Source organism: Trachypithecus francoisi, unplaced genomic scaffold, assembly GCF_009764315.1.
Source record: "Trachypithecus francoisi isolate TF-2019V2 unplaced genomic scaffold, Tfra_2.0 Lachesis_group18, whole genome shotgun sequence".
Lineage (NCBI taxonomy): Eukaryota > Metazoa > Chordata > Mammalia > Primates > Cercopithecidae > Trachypithecus > Trachypithecus francoisi.
Window position 1 is genome coordinate 72,235,070 of NW_022681463.1, and position 17,289 is coordinate 72,252,358.

Sequence of the window (17,289 nt, forward strand, 5' to 3'; positions counted from 1 at the left end):
AATTTGAAACAAAACTATCATTTATATTAGCATACACACACACACGTGAAGTGTCTAGTCTAACACATTTTATTTAGAAAAAATGTTACAGTAATATTCTAGAGCATATGCTCCCAAGCAGGAATGGGGGAGGCCCATATAAAAACTACTGAAAACCACTAGTCTCTAAGCATATTCTTATTTTTATTTGCTTAGAAGGCCTCATGGACTAAAACAACACTGTATTTAATAAAGTAAGTTAAAAACATAGAAATAGTTCATTTCTACATTTTCCCAGAAAATAGATGTTTTACTTATAAAAAAAGAAAAGTGATGTTATGGTACAATGGAAATAAAAACCTAACCATTTAATATTAAGAGGTAGTAGATATTGTCAAGACTGGACAGTGAGGAATTAACTGATCTCATTCAATTAATGTATGTAAAACACTTTCATTACTTTCTAAAGAGCATTCTTTTTTTTTTTTTTTTTTTTTTTAGACGGAGTCTTACTCTGTTGCCCAGGCTGGAGTGCAGTGGCGCAATCTCGGCTCCCTGCAAGATCTGCCTCCTGGATTCACACCATTCTCCTGCCTCAGTCTCCTGAGTAGCTGGGACTACAGGTGCCCGCCACCATGCCTGGTTAATTTTTTGTATTTTTAGTAGAGACAGGGTTTCACCGTGTTAGCCAGGATGGTCTTGATCTCCTGACCTTGTGATCCACCCACCTCAGCCTCCCAAAGTGTTGGGATTACAGGTATGAGCCACTGTGCCCGGCCAAGAGCAATCTTCTTTTAGGCCATATTGGCTAAATTAATGTGAGAACAGTAGAGGTATGAGAGGTATGCTGGAAAATCAAATATAAGAAGTAGGATGGAGTGGAGGGAACCTATCAAGAAGGAAATACGGCTAAGATCTGTTATAAAAATTAGTCATAAACTTTACACAGGATCAAAGACAACAGAAAATGAATAGCTCTGTGATACTATATAGTTTGTAACATAAATATATGTCTGTGGTACTATATTCTGTAATGTAGTGTTATATAAAATTTAAGACTTATTAATAATCCCTTTATGAGTCCAATGTAAATACTAAACAAAACATTTCAGCACAGAAAAGAATGACCAGGTCTAAAGAACTCAGTCATAGGGATTAAAATCTCTTAAGTTCAAACAATATAGCCTGGTTTCCATGTGTTCCGTTATTCCATGATATTTTCCTCCAAGGAAGACTCCCTACATATCTGGCTGTAAGCTAGACATCTATTCATCTACAGTGAGAAACAGGATATAAAAAAGAACAAATAAATAAGGACACAAATCAAAAGGCATGTAAGCAAGGGAATTAATTGTTTTTTTGGAGACAATCTTAAAGGCTAAATTATAAAAACTCCAATAAATAATTATTATTTCAAAACCAGCTAAGAAATAATAGGCATTCCAATACCAGCCTTTCAAGGTTTTTGTGGCTCTCTTGGATCCACATCCTTTGCGGCCTCCCCCTATGTGTGTTGGTTCGCCTCACCTTCCTATTATAACTCTCAGATTCTCTTTTTTTTTTTTTTTTTTGAGGCGGAGTCTCGCTCTGCCGCCCAGGCTGGAGTGCTGTGGCCGGATCTCGGCTCACTGCAAGCTCCGCCTCCCGGGTTCACGCCATTCTCCTGCCTCAGCCTCCTGAGTAGCTGGGACTACAGGCGCCCGCAACCGCGCCCGGCTAATTTTTTTGTATTTTTAGTAGAGACGGGGTTTCACCATGGTCTCGATCTCCTGACCTTGTGATCCGCCCGCCTCGGCCTCCCAAAGTGCTGGGATTACAGGCGTGAGCCACCGCGCCCGGCAGATTCTCTTTAATCTTAGGACAAAAAAGAAATTATGCATAATGTTGCCTACTATGCAGGCAGGGTGCTCAAGTGTGGAGACTGCAACATGCCCTCCACACTTTAAGGGTACCACTGTTTATTTCACAGGCAATTCTCCAGTAAAATGAAAAGTCCTTAAGGAGCTCTTGCCTCTTTCTATCACCTGCAACCAAATACAATTCCTGATAGAACAGGAAAATTGATGATTCCAGATTAAAAACAGAAATCCTGATAATTCTAGGTACTGATGAGTAATATAAACAGAGCTAGTCCATTCCAGATTGAAAACAGAAATCCTGATAATTCTAGGTACTGATGAGTAATATAAACAGAGCTAGTGGAATGAACTAAGTGTGGAACTGCTTTAGTCAGAACTGATGAATTTATAATTATAAAGTGACAATTAGTCAAGCATTTGAGAATCGAATGGGATGTCTTACAGAAATTAAAACCTTGAGGGGCGGAGCAAGATGGCCGAATAGGAAGAGCTCCAGTCTCCAACTCCCAGCACGAACGACACAGACCGGTGATTTCTGCATTTTCAACTGAGGTACTGGGGTCATCTCACTGGGGAGTGCCGGACAATCAGTGCTGGTCAGCTGCTGCAGCCCGACCAGCGAGAGCTGAAGCAGGGCAAGGCATGGCCTCACCTGGGAAGCGCAAGGGGGAAGGGAATCCCTTTTCCTAGCCAGGGGAACTGAGACACACAACACCTGGAAAATCGGGTAATTCCCACCCCAATACTGTGCTTTAAGCAAACGGGCACACCAGGAGATTATACCCACACCTGGCCGGGAGGGTCCCACGCCCACGTAGCCTCCCTCATTGCTAGCACAGCAGTCTGCGATCTAACCGCAAGGCAGCAGCGAGGCTGGGGGAGGGGCGCCCGCCATTGCTGAGGCTTAAGTAGGTAAACAAAGCAGCTGGGAAGCTCGAACTGGGTGGAGCTCACAGCAGCTCAAGGAAACTTGCCTGTCTCTGTAGACTCCACCTCTGGGGACAGGGCACAGCTAAACAACAACAGGGGAAGCAGCAGAGGCCTGTGCAGACGCGAACGACTCTGTCTGACAGCTTTGAAGAGAGCAGTGGATCCCCCAACACGGAGGTTGAGATCTGAGAACGGACAGACTGCCTGATCAAGTGGGTCCCTGACCCCTGAGTAGCCTAACTGGGAGACATCCCCCACTAGGGGCAGTCTGACACCCCACACCTCACAGGGTGGAGTACACCCCTGTGAGGAAGCTCCCAAAGTAAGAATCAGACAGGTACACTCGCTGTTCAGCAATATTCTATCTTCTGCAACCTCTGCTGCTGATAACCAGGCAAACAGGGTCTGGAGTGGACCTCAAGCAATCTCCAACAGACCTACAGCTGAGGGTCCTGACTATTAGAAGGAAAACTATCAAACAGGAAGAACACCTATACCAAAACCCCATTAGTACGTCACCATCATCAAAGACCAGAGGCAGATAAAACCACAAAGATGGGGAAGAAGCAGGCAGAAAAGCTGGAAATTCAAAAAATAAGAGCGCATCTCCCCCTGCAAAGGAGTGCAGCTCATCGCCAGCAACGGATCAAAGCTGGTCAGAGAATGACTTTGACGAGATGAGAGAAGAAGGCTTCAGTCCATCAAACTTCTCAGAGCTAAAGGAGGAATTACGTACCCAGCGCAAAGAAACTAAAAATCTTGAAAAAAGAGTGGAAGAATTGATAGCTAGAATAATTAATGCAGAGAAGGTCATAAATGAAATGACAGAGATGAAAACCATGACACGAGAAATACGTGACAAATCTACAAGCTTCAATAACCGACTCGATCAACTGGAAGAAAGAGTATCAGCGATTGAGGATCAAATGAATGAAATGAAGCGAGAAGAGAAACCAAAAGAAAAAAGCAGAAAAAGAAATTAACAAAGCCTGCAAGAAGTATGGGATTATGTAAAAAGACCAAATCTACGTCTGATTGGGGTGCCTGAAAGTGAGGGGGAAAATGGAACCAAGTTGGAAAACACTCTTCAGGATATCATCCAGGATAACTTCCCCAACCTAGTAGGGCAGGCCAACATTCAAATTCAGGAAATACAGAGAACACCACAAAGATACTCCTCGAGAAGAGCAACTCCAAGACACATAATTGCCAAATTTACCAAAGTTGAAATGAAGGAAAGAATCTTAAGGGCAGCCAGAGAGAAAGGTCGGGTTACCCACAAAGGGAAGCCCATCAGACTAACAGCAGATCTCTCGGCAGAAACTCTACAAGCCAGAAGAGAGTGGGGGCCAATATTCAACATTCTTAAAGAAAAGAATTTTCAACCCAGAATTTCATATCCAGCCAAACTAAGTTTCATCAGTGAAGGAGAAATAAAATCCTTTACAGATAAGCAAATGCTTAGAGATTTTGTCATCACCAGGCCTGCCTTACAAGAGACCCTGACGGAAGCCCTAAACATGGAAAGAACAACCGGTACCAGCCATTGCAAAAACATGCCAAAATGTAAAGACCATCGAGGCTAGGAAGAAACTGCATCAACTAACGAGCAAAATAACCAGTTAGTATCATAATGGCAGGATCAACTTCACACATAACAATATTAACCTTAAATGTAAATGGACTAAATGCTCCAATTAAAAGACACAGACTGGCAAACTGGATAAAGAGTCAAGACCCATCAGTCTGCTGTATTCAGGAGACCCATCTCACATGCAGAGACATACATAGGCTCAAAATAAAGGGATGGAGGAAGATCTACCAAGCAAATGGAGAACAAAAAAAAGCAGGGGTTACAATCCTAGTCTCTGATAAAATAGACTTTAAACCATCAAAGATCAAAAGAGACAAAGAAGGCCATTACATAATGGTAAACGGATCAATTCAACAGGAAGAGCTAACTATCCTAAATATATATGCACCCAATACAGGAGCACCCAAATTCATAAAGCAAGTCCTTAGGGACTTACAAAGAGACTTAGACTCCCATACAATAATAATGGGAGACTTCAACACTCCACTGTCAACATTAGACAGATCAACGAGACAGAAAGTTAACAAGGATATCCAGGAATTGAACTCATCTCTGCACCAAGCAGACTAATAGACATCTATAGAACTCTCCACCCCAGATCAACAGAATATACATTCTTCTCAGCACCACATCGCACTTATTCCAAAATTGACCACATAATTGAAGTAAAGCACTCCTCAGCAAATGTAAAAGAACAGAAATTATAACAAACTGTCTCTCAGACCACAGTGCAATCAAACTAGAACTCAGGACTAAGAAACCCAATCAAAACCACTCAACTACATGGAAACTGAACAACCTGCTCCTGAATGACTACTGGGTACGTAACGAAATGAAGGCAGAAATAAAGATGTTCTTTGAAACCAATGAGAACAAAGATACAACATACCAGAATCTCTGGGACACATTTAAAGCAGTGTGTAGAGGGAAATTTATAGCACTAAATGCCCACAAGACAAGCTGGAAAGATCTAAAATTGACACTCTAACATCACAATTAAAAGAACTGGAGAAGCAAGAGCAAACACATTCAAAAGCTAGCAGAAGGCAAGAAATACTAAGATCAGAGGAGAATTGAAGGAGATAGAGACACAAAAAACCCTCCAAAAAATCAATGAATCCAGGAGTTGGTTTTTTGAAAAATCAACAAAATTGACAGACCGCTAGCAAGACCAATAAAGAAGAAAAGAGAGAAGAATCAAATAGACGCAATAAAAAATGATAAAGGGGATCACCACGGACCCCACAGAAATAGAAACTACCATCAGAGAATACTATAAACACCTCTACGCAAATCAACTAGAAAATCTAGAAGAAATGGATAATTCCTGGACACTTACACTCTCCCAAGACTAAACCAGGAAGAAGTTGAATCCCTGAATAGACCAATAGCAGGCTCTGAAATTGAGGCAATAATTAATAGCCTACCCACCAAAAAAAGTCCAGGACCAGATGGATTCACAGCTGAATTCTACCAGAGGTACAAGGAGGAGCGGGTACCATTCCTTCTGAAACTATTCCAATCAATAGAAAAAGAAGGAATCCTCCCTAACTCATTTTATGAGGCCAACATCATCCTGATACCAAAGCCTGGCAGAGACACAACAAAAAAAGAGAATTTTAGACCAATATCCCTGATGAACATCGATGCAAAAATCCTCAATAAAATACTGGCAAACCGGATTCAGCAGCACATCAAAAAGCTTATCCAGCATGATCAAGTGGGCTTCATCCCTGGGATGCAAGGCTGGTTCAACATTCGCAAATCAATAAACGTAATCCAGCATATAAACAGAACCAAAGACAAGAACCACATGATTATCTCAATAGATGCAGAAAAGGCTTTTGACCAAATTCAACAGCCCTTCATGCTAAAAACGCTCAATAAATTCGGTATTGATGGAACGTACCTCAAAATATAAGAGCTATTTATGACAAACCCACAGCCAATATCATACTGAATGGGCAAAAACTGGAAAAATTCCCTTTGAAAACTGGCACAAGACAGGGATGCCCTCTCTCACCACTCCTATTCAACATAGTGTTGGAAGTTCTGGCTAGGGCAATCAGGCAAGAGAAAGAAATAAAAGATATCGAGTTAGGAAAAGAAGAAGTCAAATTGTCCCTGTTTGCAGATGACATGATTGTATATTTAGAAAACCCCATTGTCTCAGCCCAAAATCTCCTTAAGCTGATAAGCAACTTCAGCAAAGTCTCAGGATACAAAATCAATGTGCAAAAATCACAAGCATTCTTATACACCAGTAACAGACAAACAGAGAGCCAAATCATGAATGAACTTCCATTCACAATTGCTTCAAAGAGAAAAATACCTAGGAATCCAACTTACAAGGGATGTAAAGGACCTCTTCAAGGAGAACTACAAACCACTGCTCAGTGAAATCAAAGAGGACACTAACAAATGGAAGAACATACCATGCTCATGGATAGGAAGAATCAATACCATGAAAATGGCCACACTGCCCAAGGTTATTTATAGATTCAATGCCATCCCCATCAAGCTACCAATGAGTTTCTTCACAGAATTGGAAAAAACTGCTTTAAAGTTCATATGGAATCAAAAAAGAGCCCGCATTGCCAAGACAATCCTAAGTCAAAAGAACAAAGCTGGAGGCATCACGCTACCTGACTTCAAACTATACTACAAGGCTACAGTAACCAAAACAGCATGGTACTGGTACCAAAACAGAGATATAGACCAATGGAACAGAACAGAGTCCTCAGAAATAATACCACACATCTACAGCCATCTGATCTTTGACAAACCTGAGAGAAACAAGAAATGGGGAAAGGATTCCCTATTTAATAAATGGTGCTGGAAAATTGGCTAGCCGTAAGTAGAAAGCTGAAACTGGATCCTTTCCTTACTCCTTATACGAAAATTAATTCAAGATGGATTAGAGACTTAAATGTTAGACCTAATACCATAAAAACCCTAGAAGAAAACCTAGGTAGTACCATTCAGGACATAGGCATGGGCAAGGACTTCATGTTTAAATCACCAAAAGCAACGGCAGCAAAAGCCAAAATTGACAAATGGGATCTAATTAAACTAAAGAGCTTCTGCACAGCAAAAGAAACTACCATCAGAGTGAACAGGCAACCTACAGAATGGGAGAAAATTTTTGCAATCTACTCATCTGACAAAGGGCTAATATCCAGAATCTACAAAGAACTCAAATTTACAAGAAAAAAACAAACAACCCCATCAAAAAGTGGGCAAAGGATATGAACAGACATTTTTCAAAAGAAGACACTCATACAGCCAACAGACACAAGAGAAAATGCTCATCATACTGGCCATCAGAGAAATGCAAATCAAAACCACAATGAGATACCATCTCACACCAGTTAGAATGGCAATCATTAAAAAGTCAGGAAACAACAGGTGCTGGAGAGGATGTGGAGAAATGCGAACACTTTTACACTGTTGGTGGGATTGTAAACTAGTTCAACCATTATGGAAAACAGTATGGCGATTCCTCAAGGATCTAGAACTAGATGTACCATATGACCCAGCCATCCCACTACTGGGTTATACCCAAAGGATTATAAATCATGCTGCTATAAAGACACATGCACACGTATGTTTATTGCGGCACTATTCACGATAGCAAAGACTTGGAATCAACCCAAATGTCCATCTGCGACAGACTGGCTTAAGAAAATGTGGCACATATACACCACGGAATATTATGCAGCCATAAAAAAGGATGAGTTTGCGTCCTTTGTAGGAACATGGATGCAGCTGGAAACCATCATTCTTAGCAAACTATCACAAGAACAGAAAACCAAACACCGCATGTTCTCACTCATAGGTGGGAATTGAACAATGAGATCACTTGGACTCGGGAAGTGGAACATCACACACCGGGGCCTATCATGGGGAGGGGGGAGGGGGGAGGGATTGCACTGGGAGTTATACCTGATATAAATGACGAGTTGATGGGTGCTGACGAGTTGATGGGTGCAGCACACCAACATGGCACAAGTATACATATGTAACAAACCTGCACATTATGCACATGTACCCTAGAACTTAAAGTATAATAAAAAATAGAATAAAATAAAAAAATAAAATAAAACCTTTAGAGAGAGGCTATGCATAGTGGCTCACGCCTGTAATCCCAGCACTTTGGGAGGATTGCTTGAGCCCAGGAGTTTGAGACTAGCCTGGACAACATAGCAAGGCCTTGTCTCTACAAAAATAAAAAATAAAAAAATTAGTTGTGTGCCTGCAGTCTCAGCTCCTCAGGAGGCTGAGGCAGGAGGATCACCTGAGTCCAGAAGTTTGAGGGCTGCAGTGAGCTATGACTGCACCACTGCAGTCCAACCTGGGTGATAGAGACACCCTGTCTCTTAAAAAACAAACAAACAAACAAACAAACAAAAAAACAAAAAGAAAAAACCAAAACCCACAGATGGATTAAATTGAAGGAGTAGTATTGGGGATACTGGTTTAATTCCTAATATACAATGAAATATTTTGTAACAGAAAAAGATTCAAGAAGAGAAAATTAAAAATAATGCATTTTATGCATACAGACTTCTGGGTTTTTTTTTTTTTTTTTTTTTTGAGATGGAGTTTTGCTCTATTGCCCAGGCTGGAGTGCAGTGGCTTGGCTCACTGCAGCCTCCACCTCCTGGGTTCAAGTGATTCTCCTGCCTCAGCTTCCCAAGTAGCTGGGATTATAGGCGCATGCCACCATGCCCGGCTAATTTTTTTATTTTTAGTAGAGACAGGGTTTCACCATGTTGACCAGGCTGGTCTCGAACTCCTAACTTTAGGTGATCCGCCCGCCTTGGCCTCAGAAAGTGTTGGGATTACAGGCATGAGCCACTGCAGCCAGCTGGTATTTTTTGGATAACTTAATGTATTAATGACAGTGGTTCTTGTCTATCTTGACAGTAACATTAAGTTTAGTGCACCTGAGATATGGTCATTTTGAGAGAGATCCTCTAGACACCATTCAATTTGCTCGGTTAATCTGCAGCTTTTTTTTTTTTTCCTAAAATATTTTAAAAGATATATGATCATAAAGATAGTATGGTGTAAAAAGACCAGGGAATCTGGTCTTTTTGACCAGGTCTAAAATGAGATTATTTTTCATACTTACTAGCTTTGTGACCCTAGAAACGTTGACCTCATAGAGGATAGTTTCTCCATCTATAAAACAAGGTCATTATACCTATGTCTCAGAGTTTTCTTGAGGTTTAAATGAGACCGTTTATTAGGAAATAGTAAGTAAACAGCAAGCAATTGGTGTCATTTTCCTTCCTCATAATCTTGCTCCAGAGGAAAATCTGTATTATCCTTTTGGAATCATAATTTAAAAAAATAGTACCCTTAAATAATTTTGCATTGTATCTTTTCAAAATCCAGCCAACATGAACAGAAATGCATGAACAAACAAACAAAGCCTCTCACCTTAGCTTTCCTTTCCCTATCAGCTGGAGTATCTGTCCAGATTGATCGATCCCCAGATGTGTCATCAGCTCTTCTCTTAAAAGTCCTTGGCCCAAGACCAAAGTCTTTCATTTCTGGAGGAAGTTCAGTCATCCATGACTCTCTTACAATGGGTTTAGATGAATCCTTTAATAGAAAAAAAAATGTAGCATAGAAAGTATGTATCGTGTATAAGATGAGTACATATGTATGTACAAGCAACTATGTCATGCAATTGAAGTTTAAAAGTTACTTATGTTTTTGTCACATATGTTTGTCACATACGTTACAAAGACTTTCATCTAATTTGTTACTTTTCTTTTAGAGTTTCTGGGTTCTAACTCCTAAATTTTTAAAAAAATGTTATACATAAAAACAAAATATATTAAACATTATATACTTTAGTGTTTATTTCTAAAATTAAGATTTTTAATCTATTTAGTGTATTTCTTAAAGTGTTTTTAAAACTTACATCATCTCCTTTGGTCAGTTTTTCTTTCATTCTCTCGGCCCTTTTTTCAAACTCTGTCGTTACGTTATAGTTAACTGGTCCTTTTGCAGGCATTGGTCCAATAATATCCTCATCTTCACTGCTGTCTGTTTCCTTTTAAAACAAGACATTATCTTTAAACCAAGAGCAGAACTATAGGTTATAAAAAATAATTCTAAATTACCTGCATTTAACTGAAACTTATTATCCATAAAAAATTAAAAAGTAAACAATGTATTGCTGGCTCATCACTGAACCATGAGGACTTTTTCCTCACATTCCTCAAGTGCCTAGCACAGAGATGACAAATCCATGGCATGCAGACTCTCTCCCACCTCCCACCTCTATTCCTGTGTCCATGACAGACCTCACTCTCTTCCTGAAGGACATAGATGTCTAAGAAGACTTAGAATTCTTCTCAACATAGTACAATAATTAGACAATTATATACTGTGTTGTGGCTTACTCTAACACACACACACACAAACACATTCTTAATAACTATGGATTTTGGCATACACCTCATTTGATCCTTGTAACAAAACTGTAAAATGGCACTATTTCTGGTTTCTTTTTTTTTGGAGGAGACTTAGGCTTAGAGTGTAATTAGAATAAACAACTTGTCTGATTTTATAAAACTATTATCTAAGAATCAAATATTCCAAGATCAAGGCCAGTATTTTTTCTATGTATATAACAGCGACCCCTCTATCATTTTATCTCAACTGTTAGTGATTTAGCTTTAAGTGTTTCTAGCTTATATCTACAATAGTAAGCTTTCTGATGTTACAGACATTATGTTAAACATATTTATAACCCACGACAGATATAAATATTTGGTGATGCAAAATGTTCAGATATAAAAGCTATAATGAAATTTTAAAACTATGAGACATGAAAACAAAACAAAACAAAACACTAATTCTAAGAGTCATGGCACTTGGCCGGGCGCGGTGGCTCAAGCCTGTAATCCCAGCACTTTGGGAGGCCGAGACGGGCGGATCACAAGGTCAGGAGATCGAGACCATCCTGGCTAACACAGTGAAACCCCGTCTCTACTAAAAATACAAAAAACTAGCCGGGCGAGGTGGCGGGCGCCTGTAGTCCCAGCTACTTGGGAGGCTGAGGCAGGAGAATGGCCTGAACCAGGAGGCGGAGCTTGCAGTGAGCTGAGATCCGGCCACTGTACTCCAGCCTGGGCGACAGAGCGAGACTCCGTCTCAAAAAAAAAAAAAAAAAAAAAAAAAGAGTCATGGCACCAATACAGTATTAGTGGAATAAGCTAATGATAGTCTCACTTCCATCTTAATATGAGATGGTTTCATAAAGGTAGAATGTCAGCATGTCCTTCCTGGTAGGATGATGCCTGCAATTTTTAGAAATAAGTATCACTCATGTTCAGGGGTAAATAAAAGTGGAGATGGAGAAGCAAACAGAAAATTAGACCAAACACACTAAACTGAAAATCAGAAACAGAATAATATGCCCAATTCCTATTTATGGGTATTAAATTATTTTGGTGTCCTGGATATTTCTTTTTTTTTTTTTGAGACGGAGTCTCGCTCTGTCGCCCAGGCTGGAGCGCAGTGGCCGGATCTCAGCTCACTGCAAGCTCCACCTCCCGGGTTTACGCCATTCTCCTGCCTCAGCCTCCTGAGTAGCTGGGACTATAGGCGCCCACCACCTCACCCAGCTAGTTTTTTGTATTTTTTTTTTTTTAGTAGAGAAGGGGTTTCACCGTGTTAGCCAGGATGGTCTTGATCTCCTGACCTCGTGATCCGCCCGTCTCGGCCTCCCAAAGTGCTGGGATTACAGGCTTGAGCCACCGCGCCCAGCCTGAGTTATTTCTTTTAATAAAAAAATGTTGCACATTTTATCCAGAATTACAATAGAAATTAGGTACCCTATTGATTTATACTTTGGGCTGATTTTGTTGAAGGCCTCATTTGCCATTGTACTAGCCCTGTGACTTCAGGCATGTTATTTAACCTTTCTAAGCCCTGGTTTTCTTGTCTTTGACAAGAGAATTATAACAGCTTCTACCAATAACTATTGCCAAGAGAACTCTGCATTTTGTTTATCCTCTTTAAAGCCACACCCTTCTCAGGGAACTGGGACCTTCTCTAATACCTGGGGAAAAATATTGATAATTCTAGGCCAGTCACACAAAAAAGTATAACTATTGTATGGATGTGTTTACAAAATATTACAAAGTAGTCATTTTGGTCTTCTTCTTCTTGCTAAGCTGACTGGTTTAGGCATGGACACATGACACAATTCTTGTGAAATAAACACAAAAGGTCTACAGGAAACTGGTAGAGGTTTTCCTTCCTCTACAAAAGAGGCACAGGGAAAGGACCATTCCTCTTCTGTGTCCGGACACTGCCAGCTGCTTATAAGTCTTAGAACTTTGGCAGGCTTCTTAGTATGATGAAGGCAGTCAGCCTAAGTCTTAGAACTTTGGCAGGCTTCTTGGGACGATGAGTGCGGAATTAACATACTGTTAATTCTCTTATAGAGCAGGAAGGTAGAAAAACTGGAGCCTTTGATGATATCATGAGGCAAATGAATTTATCAAGCTTGGAATCATCTTACCTCTTGACCTCTTATTATGTATGAAACATATTTTCCTTATTTTGAGAATACAGAACATATATCACCAAGTAAATTAACCCATTTGCTAACTAAGTAGGTTAAGATAAAGTTCCATTTTGAGTTGGATTTTCTGTTATTTGTAGCTGAAGGCATTCAGTTGATATACTACCTCCCTGGATTGTTGTTTGGATTAAGTTAGGTTTATACTGCTGTTGCAGTGTCTGGCTTGTGGTAAGTGCTCAAGAAATGTCAAACATTAGGCCGGGCGCGGTGGCTCAAGCCTGTAATCCCAGCACTTTGGGAGGCCGAGACGGACGGATCACGAGGTCAGGAGATCGAGACCATCCTGGCTAACACGGTGAAACCCCGTCTCTACTAAAAAATATACAAAAAATAGCCGGGCGAGATGGCGGGCGCCTGTAGTCCCAGCTACTCGGGAGGCTGAGGCGAGAGAATGGCGTAAACCCGGGAGGCGGAGCTTGCAGTGAGCTGAGATCCGGCCACTGCACTCTAGCCTGGGCGACAGAGCGAGACTCCGTCTCAAAAAAAAAAAAAAAAAAAAAAAAAAAAAAAAAGAAATGTCAAACATTAGTATTATTATGTCTTAATTTGGGGGTACATGCCGGGAATGAGGCTAAGAGAAGCCTATCTTTGAGAAACGAAAATCTCAAAACTGAAAAAGAAAGGTCTTTTGAAAAAGGTTCAATTAAAGGGAAATGATAAGGCAAACAATCAGAGCGAGAGTATTTCACACATGGACCTACAGTGTAATCTCTCTCAGCCTGACCCTCGCCTTCCACCGAAAGAAGCTAGGGAACGTAGAATGTGTACCACCTAGGAAATGATGTAGGCTATGCATTTGCTAACTAGGTAGGTTAGGACAAAATTCCAAGGGTGAATAATGCTGAATTATTTCCTTTGAAAATTTCTTCCCCAGTTTTTTTTGAAAAATTTTGAACCTATAAAAAAGTGCTAAGATGAGCGTAAAAAACACCAATATGTCCTCACTCAGATTTACCAACTGAGTGGCACATGTCATTTTAACACATTCATTCTTTTTGGTTTGTTTTCTGTCCCTCTCCCCATGAAATAGACACACACACATTTTTATTCAGAACCATTTGAAAGTAGGTTACAGATAGTATGACAAGGCTCTAGGCAGAAGCAAATTTCCTTGTCACCTTCCTAGGGACAGTGGGTTACATTTCTCTAGTCCTCTAGTCCCCTTGTCCTCCTTTTACAGACACAGCAGAACTTTGAGGCTGCAGGCTTTATGCAGGCGGTTCAATTCAATCTCCTCTGGCTGAGTGAGCCAGAAGCCAAGGCTCCTGTTCCCAGATTCTCTGGGGTTTATGACTGGGTTCTCTAAAACGACTGTGGTTCCCTGCTGTGTGTAAACCTGCTGTGTGGTTCCCTGCTGTGTGTAAACCTGTGTCTGGCTTTGAACTCCCTCAATGTTGTTAGTATGTGTGGATTTTCCTTTCTTCCTTTTGGGCTTTGCTGTGTTTTGTTATTTTCTTTCTTCCCCTAGCACTCCTTTGTGTTCATGGTGGGGAAAGCCTAGCCTGATGATGTCATCTCAGTCTTCCATATGGCTGGAAGTCCTTTCTCTGGTAATTTTTTCTTCAACACCCTTGTTAGAAAGGATTCCTCATACTTAGCCTAAATTCTTCAGTTATGCTCATGGCATCCATAGTGGAGGCAATAAGAACAATGGTAATAATGAGAGCTATTTTAAGTTGAATACCTACTGATATAGTTTGGCTGTGTCCCCACCCAAATCTCATCTTGAATTGCAGTTCCCATAATCCCCACGTGTCGTGGGAGGGACCAGGTGGAGATCATTGAATCATAGGGTGGTTTCCCCCATCCTGTTCTTGTGAGAGTGAGTTTGTTCTCACAAGATCTGATGGCTTCATCAGGGGCTTCCCCCTTCGCTGGGCACTCACTCTTCTCCTTGGTGCTGCCACGTGAAGACGGACATGTTTGCTTCTCCTTCCACCATGACTGTAGGTTTCCTGAGGCCTCCCAAGCCATGCTAAACTGTGAGTCAATTAAACCTCTTTCCTTATAAATTACCCAGTCTTGGACATGTCTTTATTAGCAGTGTGAAAATGGACTAATACAACTACTACTCTGATTTAATCCTTATAACAACCCTATGAGGTAAGTGTAATGACCTGCACGTTACTGATCATGAAGCTAAGCATACCCAAGCTAGGCTCAATGCAAAGCTTCGAACAGCTCTTACCTACTTTCCTCACCTTCTCTCTCACCATTCTCCCTGCACTCTCCGTTCTAACCATATTGAACTTCTTTAACCCTAACTTTCATCCTCTCCACACTCTCTTTTGCCTTAAGCCATCTGCTCTCTCTGGAACAATGTTCCCTGCCTTCTTTGCTGAGCTAGCTCCAATTAATCAAACTTCAGGTTAGTAGACATTCACTCAGATAAAGACCTTTTTTTTTTTTTTTTTTGAGACAGGGTCTCGCTTTGTCACCCAGGCTGGAGTGCAGTGGCACGATCTCAGCTCACTGCAACCTCTACCTCCTAGATTCAAGCCATCCTCCACCTCAGCTCCCAGGTAGCTGGCACCACAGGCATGTGCCACTGTGCCTTGCTAATTTTTTTTTATTTTTGGTAGAGATGCGGTTTTGCTATGTTGCCTCAGGTGGTCTTGAACTCCTGAGCTCAAGCAATCCACCCGCCTTGGCTTCCCAAAGTGCTGGGATTACAGGCATGAACCACTGCGCCTGGCTGAAAAAGACTTTTTCTAATTTTCAGATTAGATTCCCCCATCATGGTTCCATTTATATTTTGTCTCATCTTTTGAATAATTCACAATGTTAGAAACTGATGTATGTATTCCCCACTACCTTGTAGGTGTGATGAGGGCAGGCACTGTGTTTGATTTATTCATTCATTCATTCAACAAATACTTCTGAATATCTACTATATATAAGGCACTAGTGATAAGATTAAAAAAAAAAAAATCTCTGTTCTTATGGAGCCACATTCTAGTGGAAAGAGGCCAACAATAAACAAAAAGAAGCAGTAAAATTAATGGTTTCTTTGGTGGCAATAAATACTATGGGGAAAATTAAAGAAGGGAAGAGGAGGTTAGCATGTTTTAATTTGGAGGCCAGAGAAGATTTATTGGAAAGATAATATTCCAGCAAAAAACCCGAGGGTCTAGGAGGTCAGCCACATAGATATGTAGGGGAAGACCATTTTGCATAGGCTTGGACAACAGGCATAAAGGCTCAGGAGTAGGAGCTGGCCTGCTGTATTTGAGGAGGAACAGCAAGGAGCCCAGTGTGGTCACATCAAAGCAAAAGATAAAATCAGAGTACTAATGGAGGCCAGACTATATAGGGCCCTAAAAGGACTTTGGCTTTGACTTAGGGAGAGGAGGAGTAATTTGGTGGTTTTGAGTGTTAGTGACATGATCTGACTTCGATCTGCCTTTGTTTCATCTGGACCCCTTCAACTGAGAAGGGGTAGTAGAGGAGAAATGGCTACATAAAGCATGAAGACCAATAAAAGGGGTGAAATTTGATGGTCACTTGGACCAGGGTGGGAGCAGAAGTGGCTGAGTCCTGGATGTCTTATGAAGATAGGAACAAACTAATTTGTTGACAGATTGACTTCGGTGACTATGTGCCTGCCACACTGCAGGTGTTCTACAAGCAGGTGTTGAAAGAATAAGTAAATGACTCTGAAATTAATAATTTTAACCACTGCATTATACATCCTTTGAGTAACAACCTCAGTGTAACTGTTGAATTCTTAGTGGAGATAAACAGGAGTCTCCGGAATATATGAATTCATATATAGGAAGGCACTGCAGTATAACAGACTGAACAAGTGATTTAAAGTCATAAGAACTGGGTTTGTGCCACGGGTTTAATCAGGAAAAATTGTGTAATCTTGGGTAAGGTACCCAATTTTTTTGGTCTTTAGCATTTGTAAGGTGAAGATAATATCTGTTTCACGAAACTGTGGAGAAGATAAAATAAGGTCCACATATAGGGAAAACACATTACAAATTATAAAGTACTCTACAAATCTCAACTCTTGTTAAGGAGAGAAACAGCCTTTATACTTTACTCCAAAGTCATTTGGCCTATCTTTTCCTAAAATTACTTATCCACCAGTGCATTTTTTTATACACAGTACTAAAGTTTGGTTAGGAGAAAGTAAATTTCAAGGTAAAGACCATTGTTAAAAAGCTCTTCAACTTTCCCTCCTCCAGCCCACATCACAATCATTCCTTAAACTTTTCTTCATGTTCCATTCTTCTAACACTTTAAAGCCCCCCTTCAAAGATAAGAAGCATGAATAGGTAACACCCCTTCAACCCTGTTATTTTCTT

At 40.6% G+C, this 17,289-nt stretch overlaps 1 protein-coding gene across 5 annotated transcripts in view; it reads right to left on the minus strand.

Annotated features, from left to right (window-relative positions):
• The window catches only part of GPALPP1 (GPALPP motifs containing 1), a 49,518-nt gene that overhangs the window by 14,375 nt on the left and 17,854 nt on the right, over positions 1-17,289 (minus strand). For all 5 annotated transcript variants that reach the window (XM_033176979.1, XM_033176982.1, XM_033176981.1 and 2 more), the window contains 2 exons: positions 10,301-10,432; positions 9,811-9,975 (listed from right to left, as the gene is read on the minus strand). In XM_033176979.1, the coding sequence (XP_033032870.1) occupies positions 9,811-9,975; positions 10,301-10,432 (297 nt within the window). The remainder of the gene's footprint in view (positions 1-9,810; positions 9,976-10,300; positions 10,433-17,289) is intronic.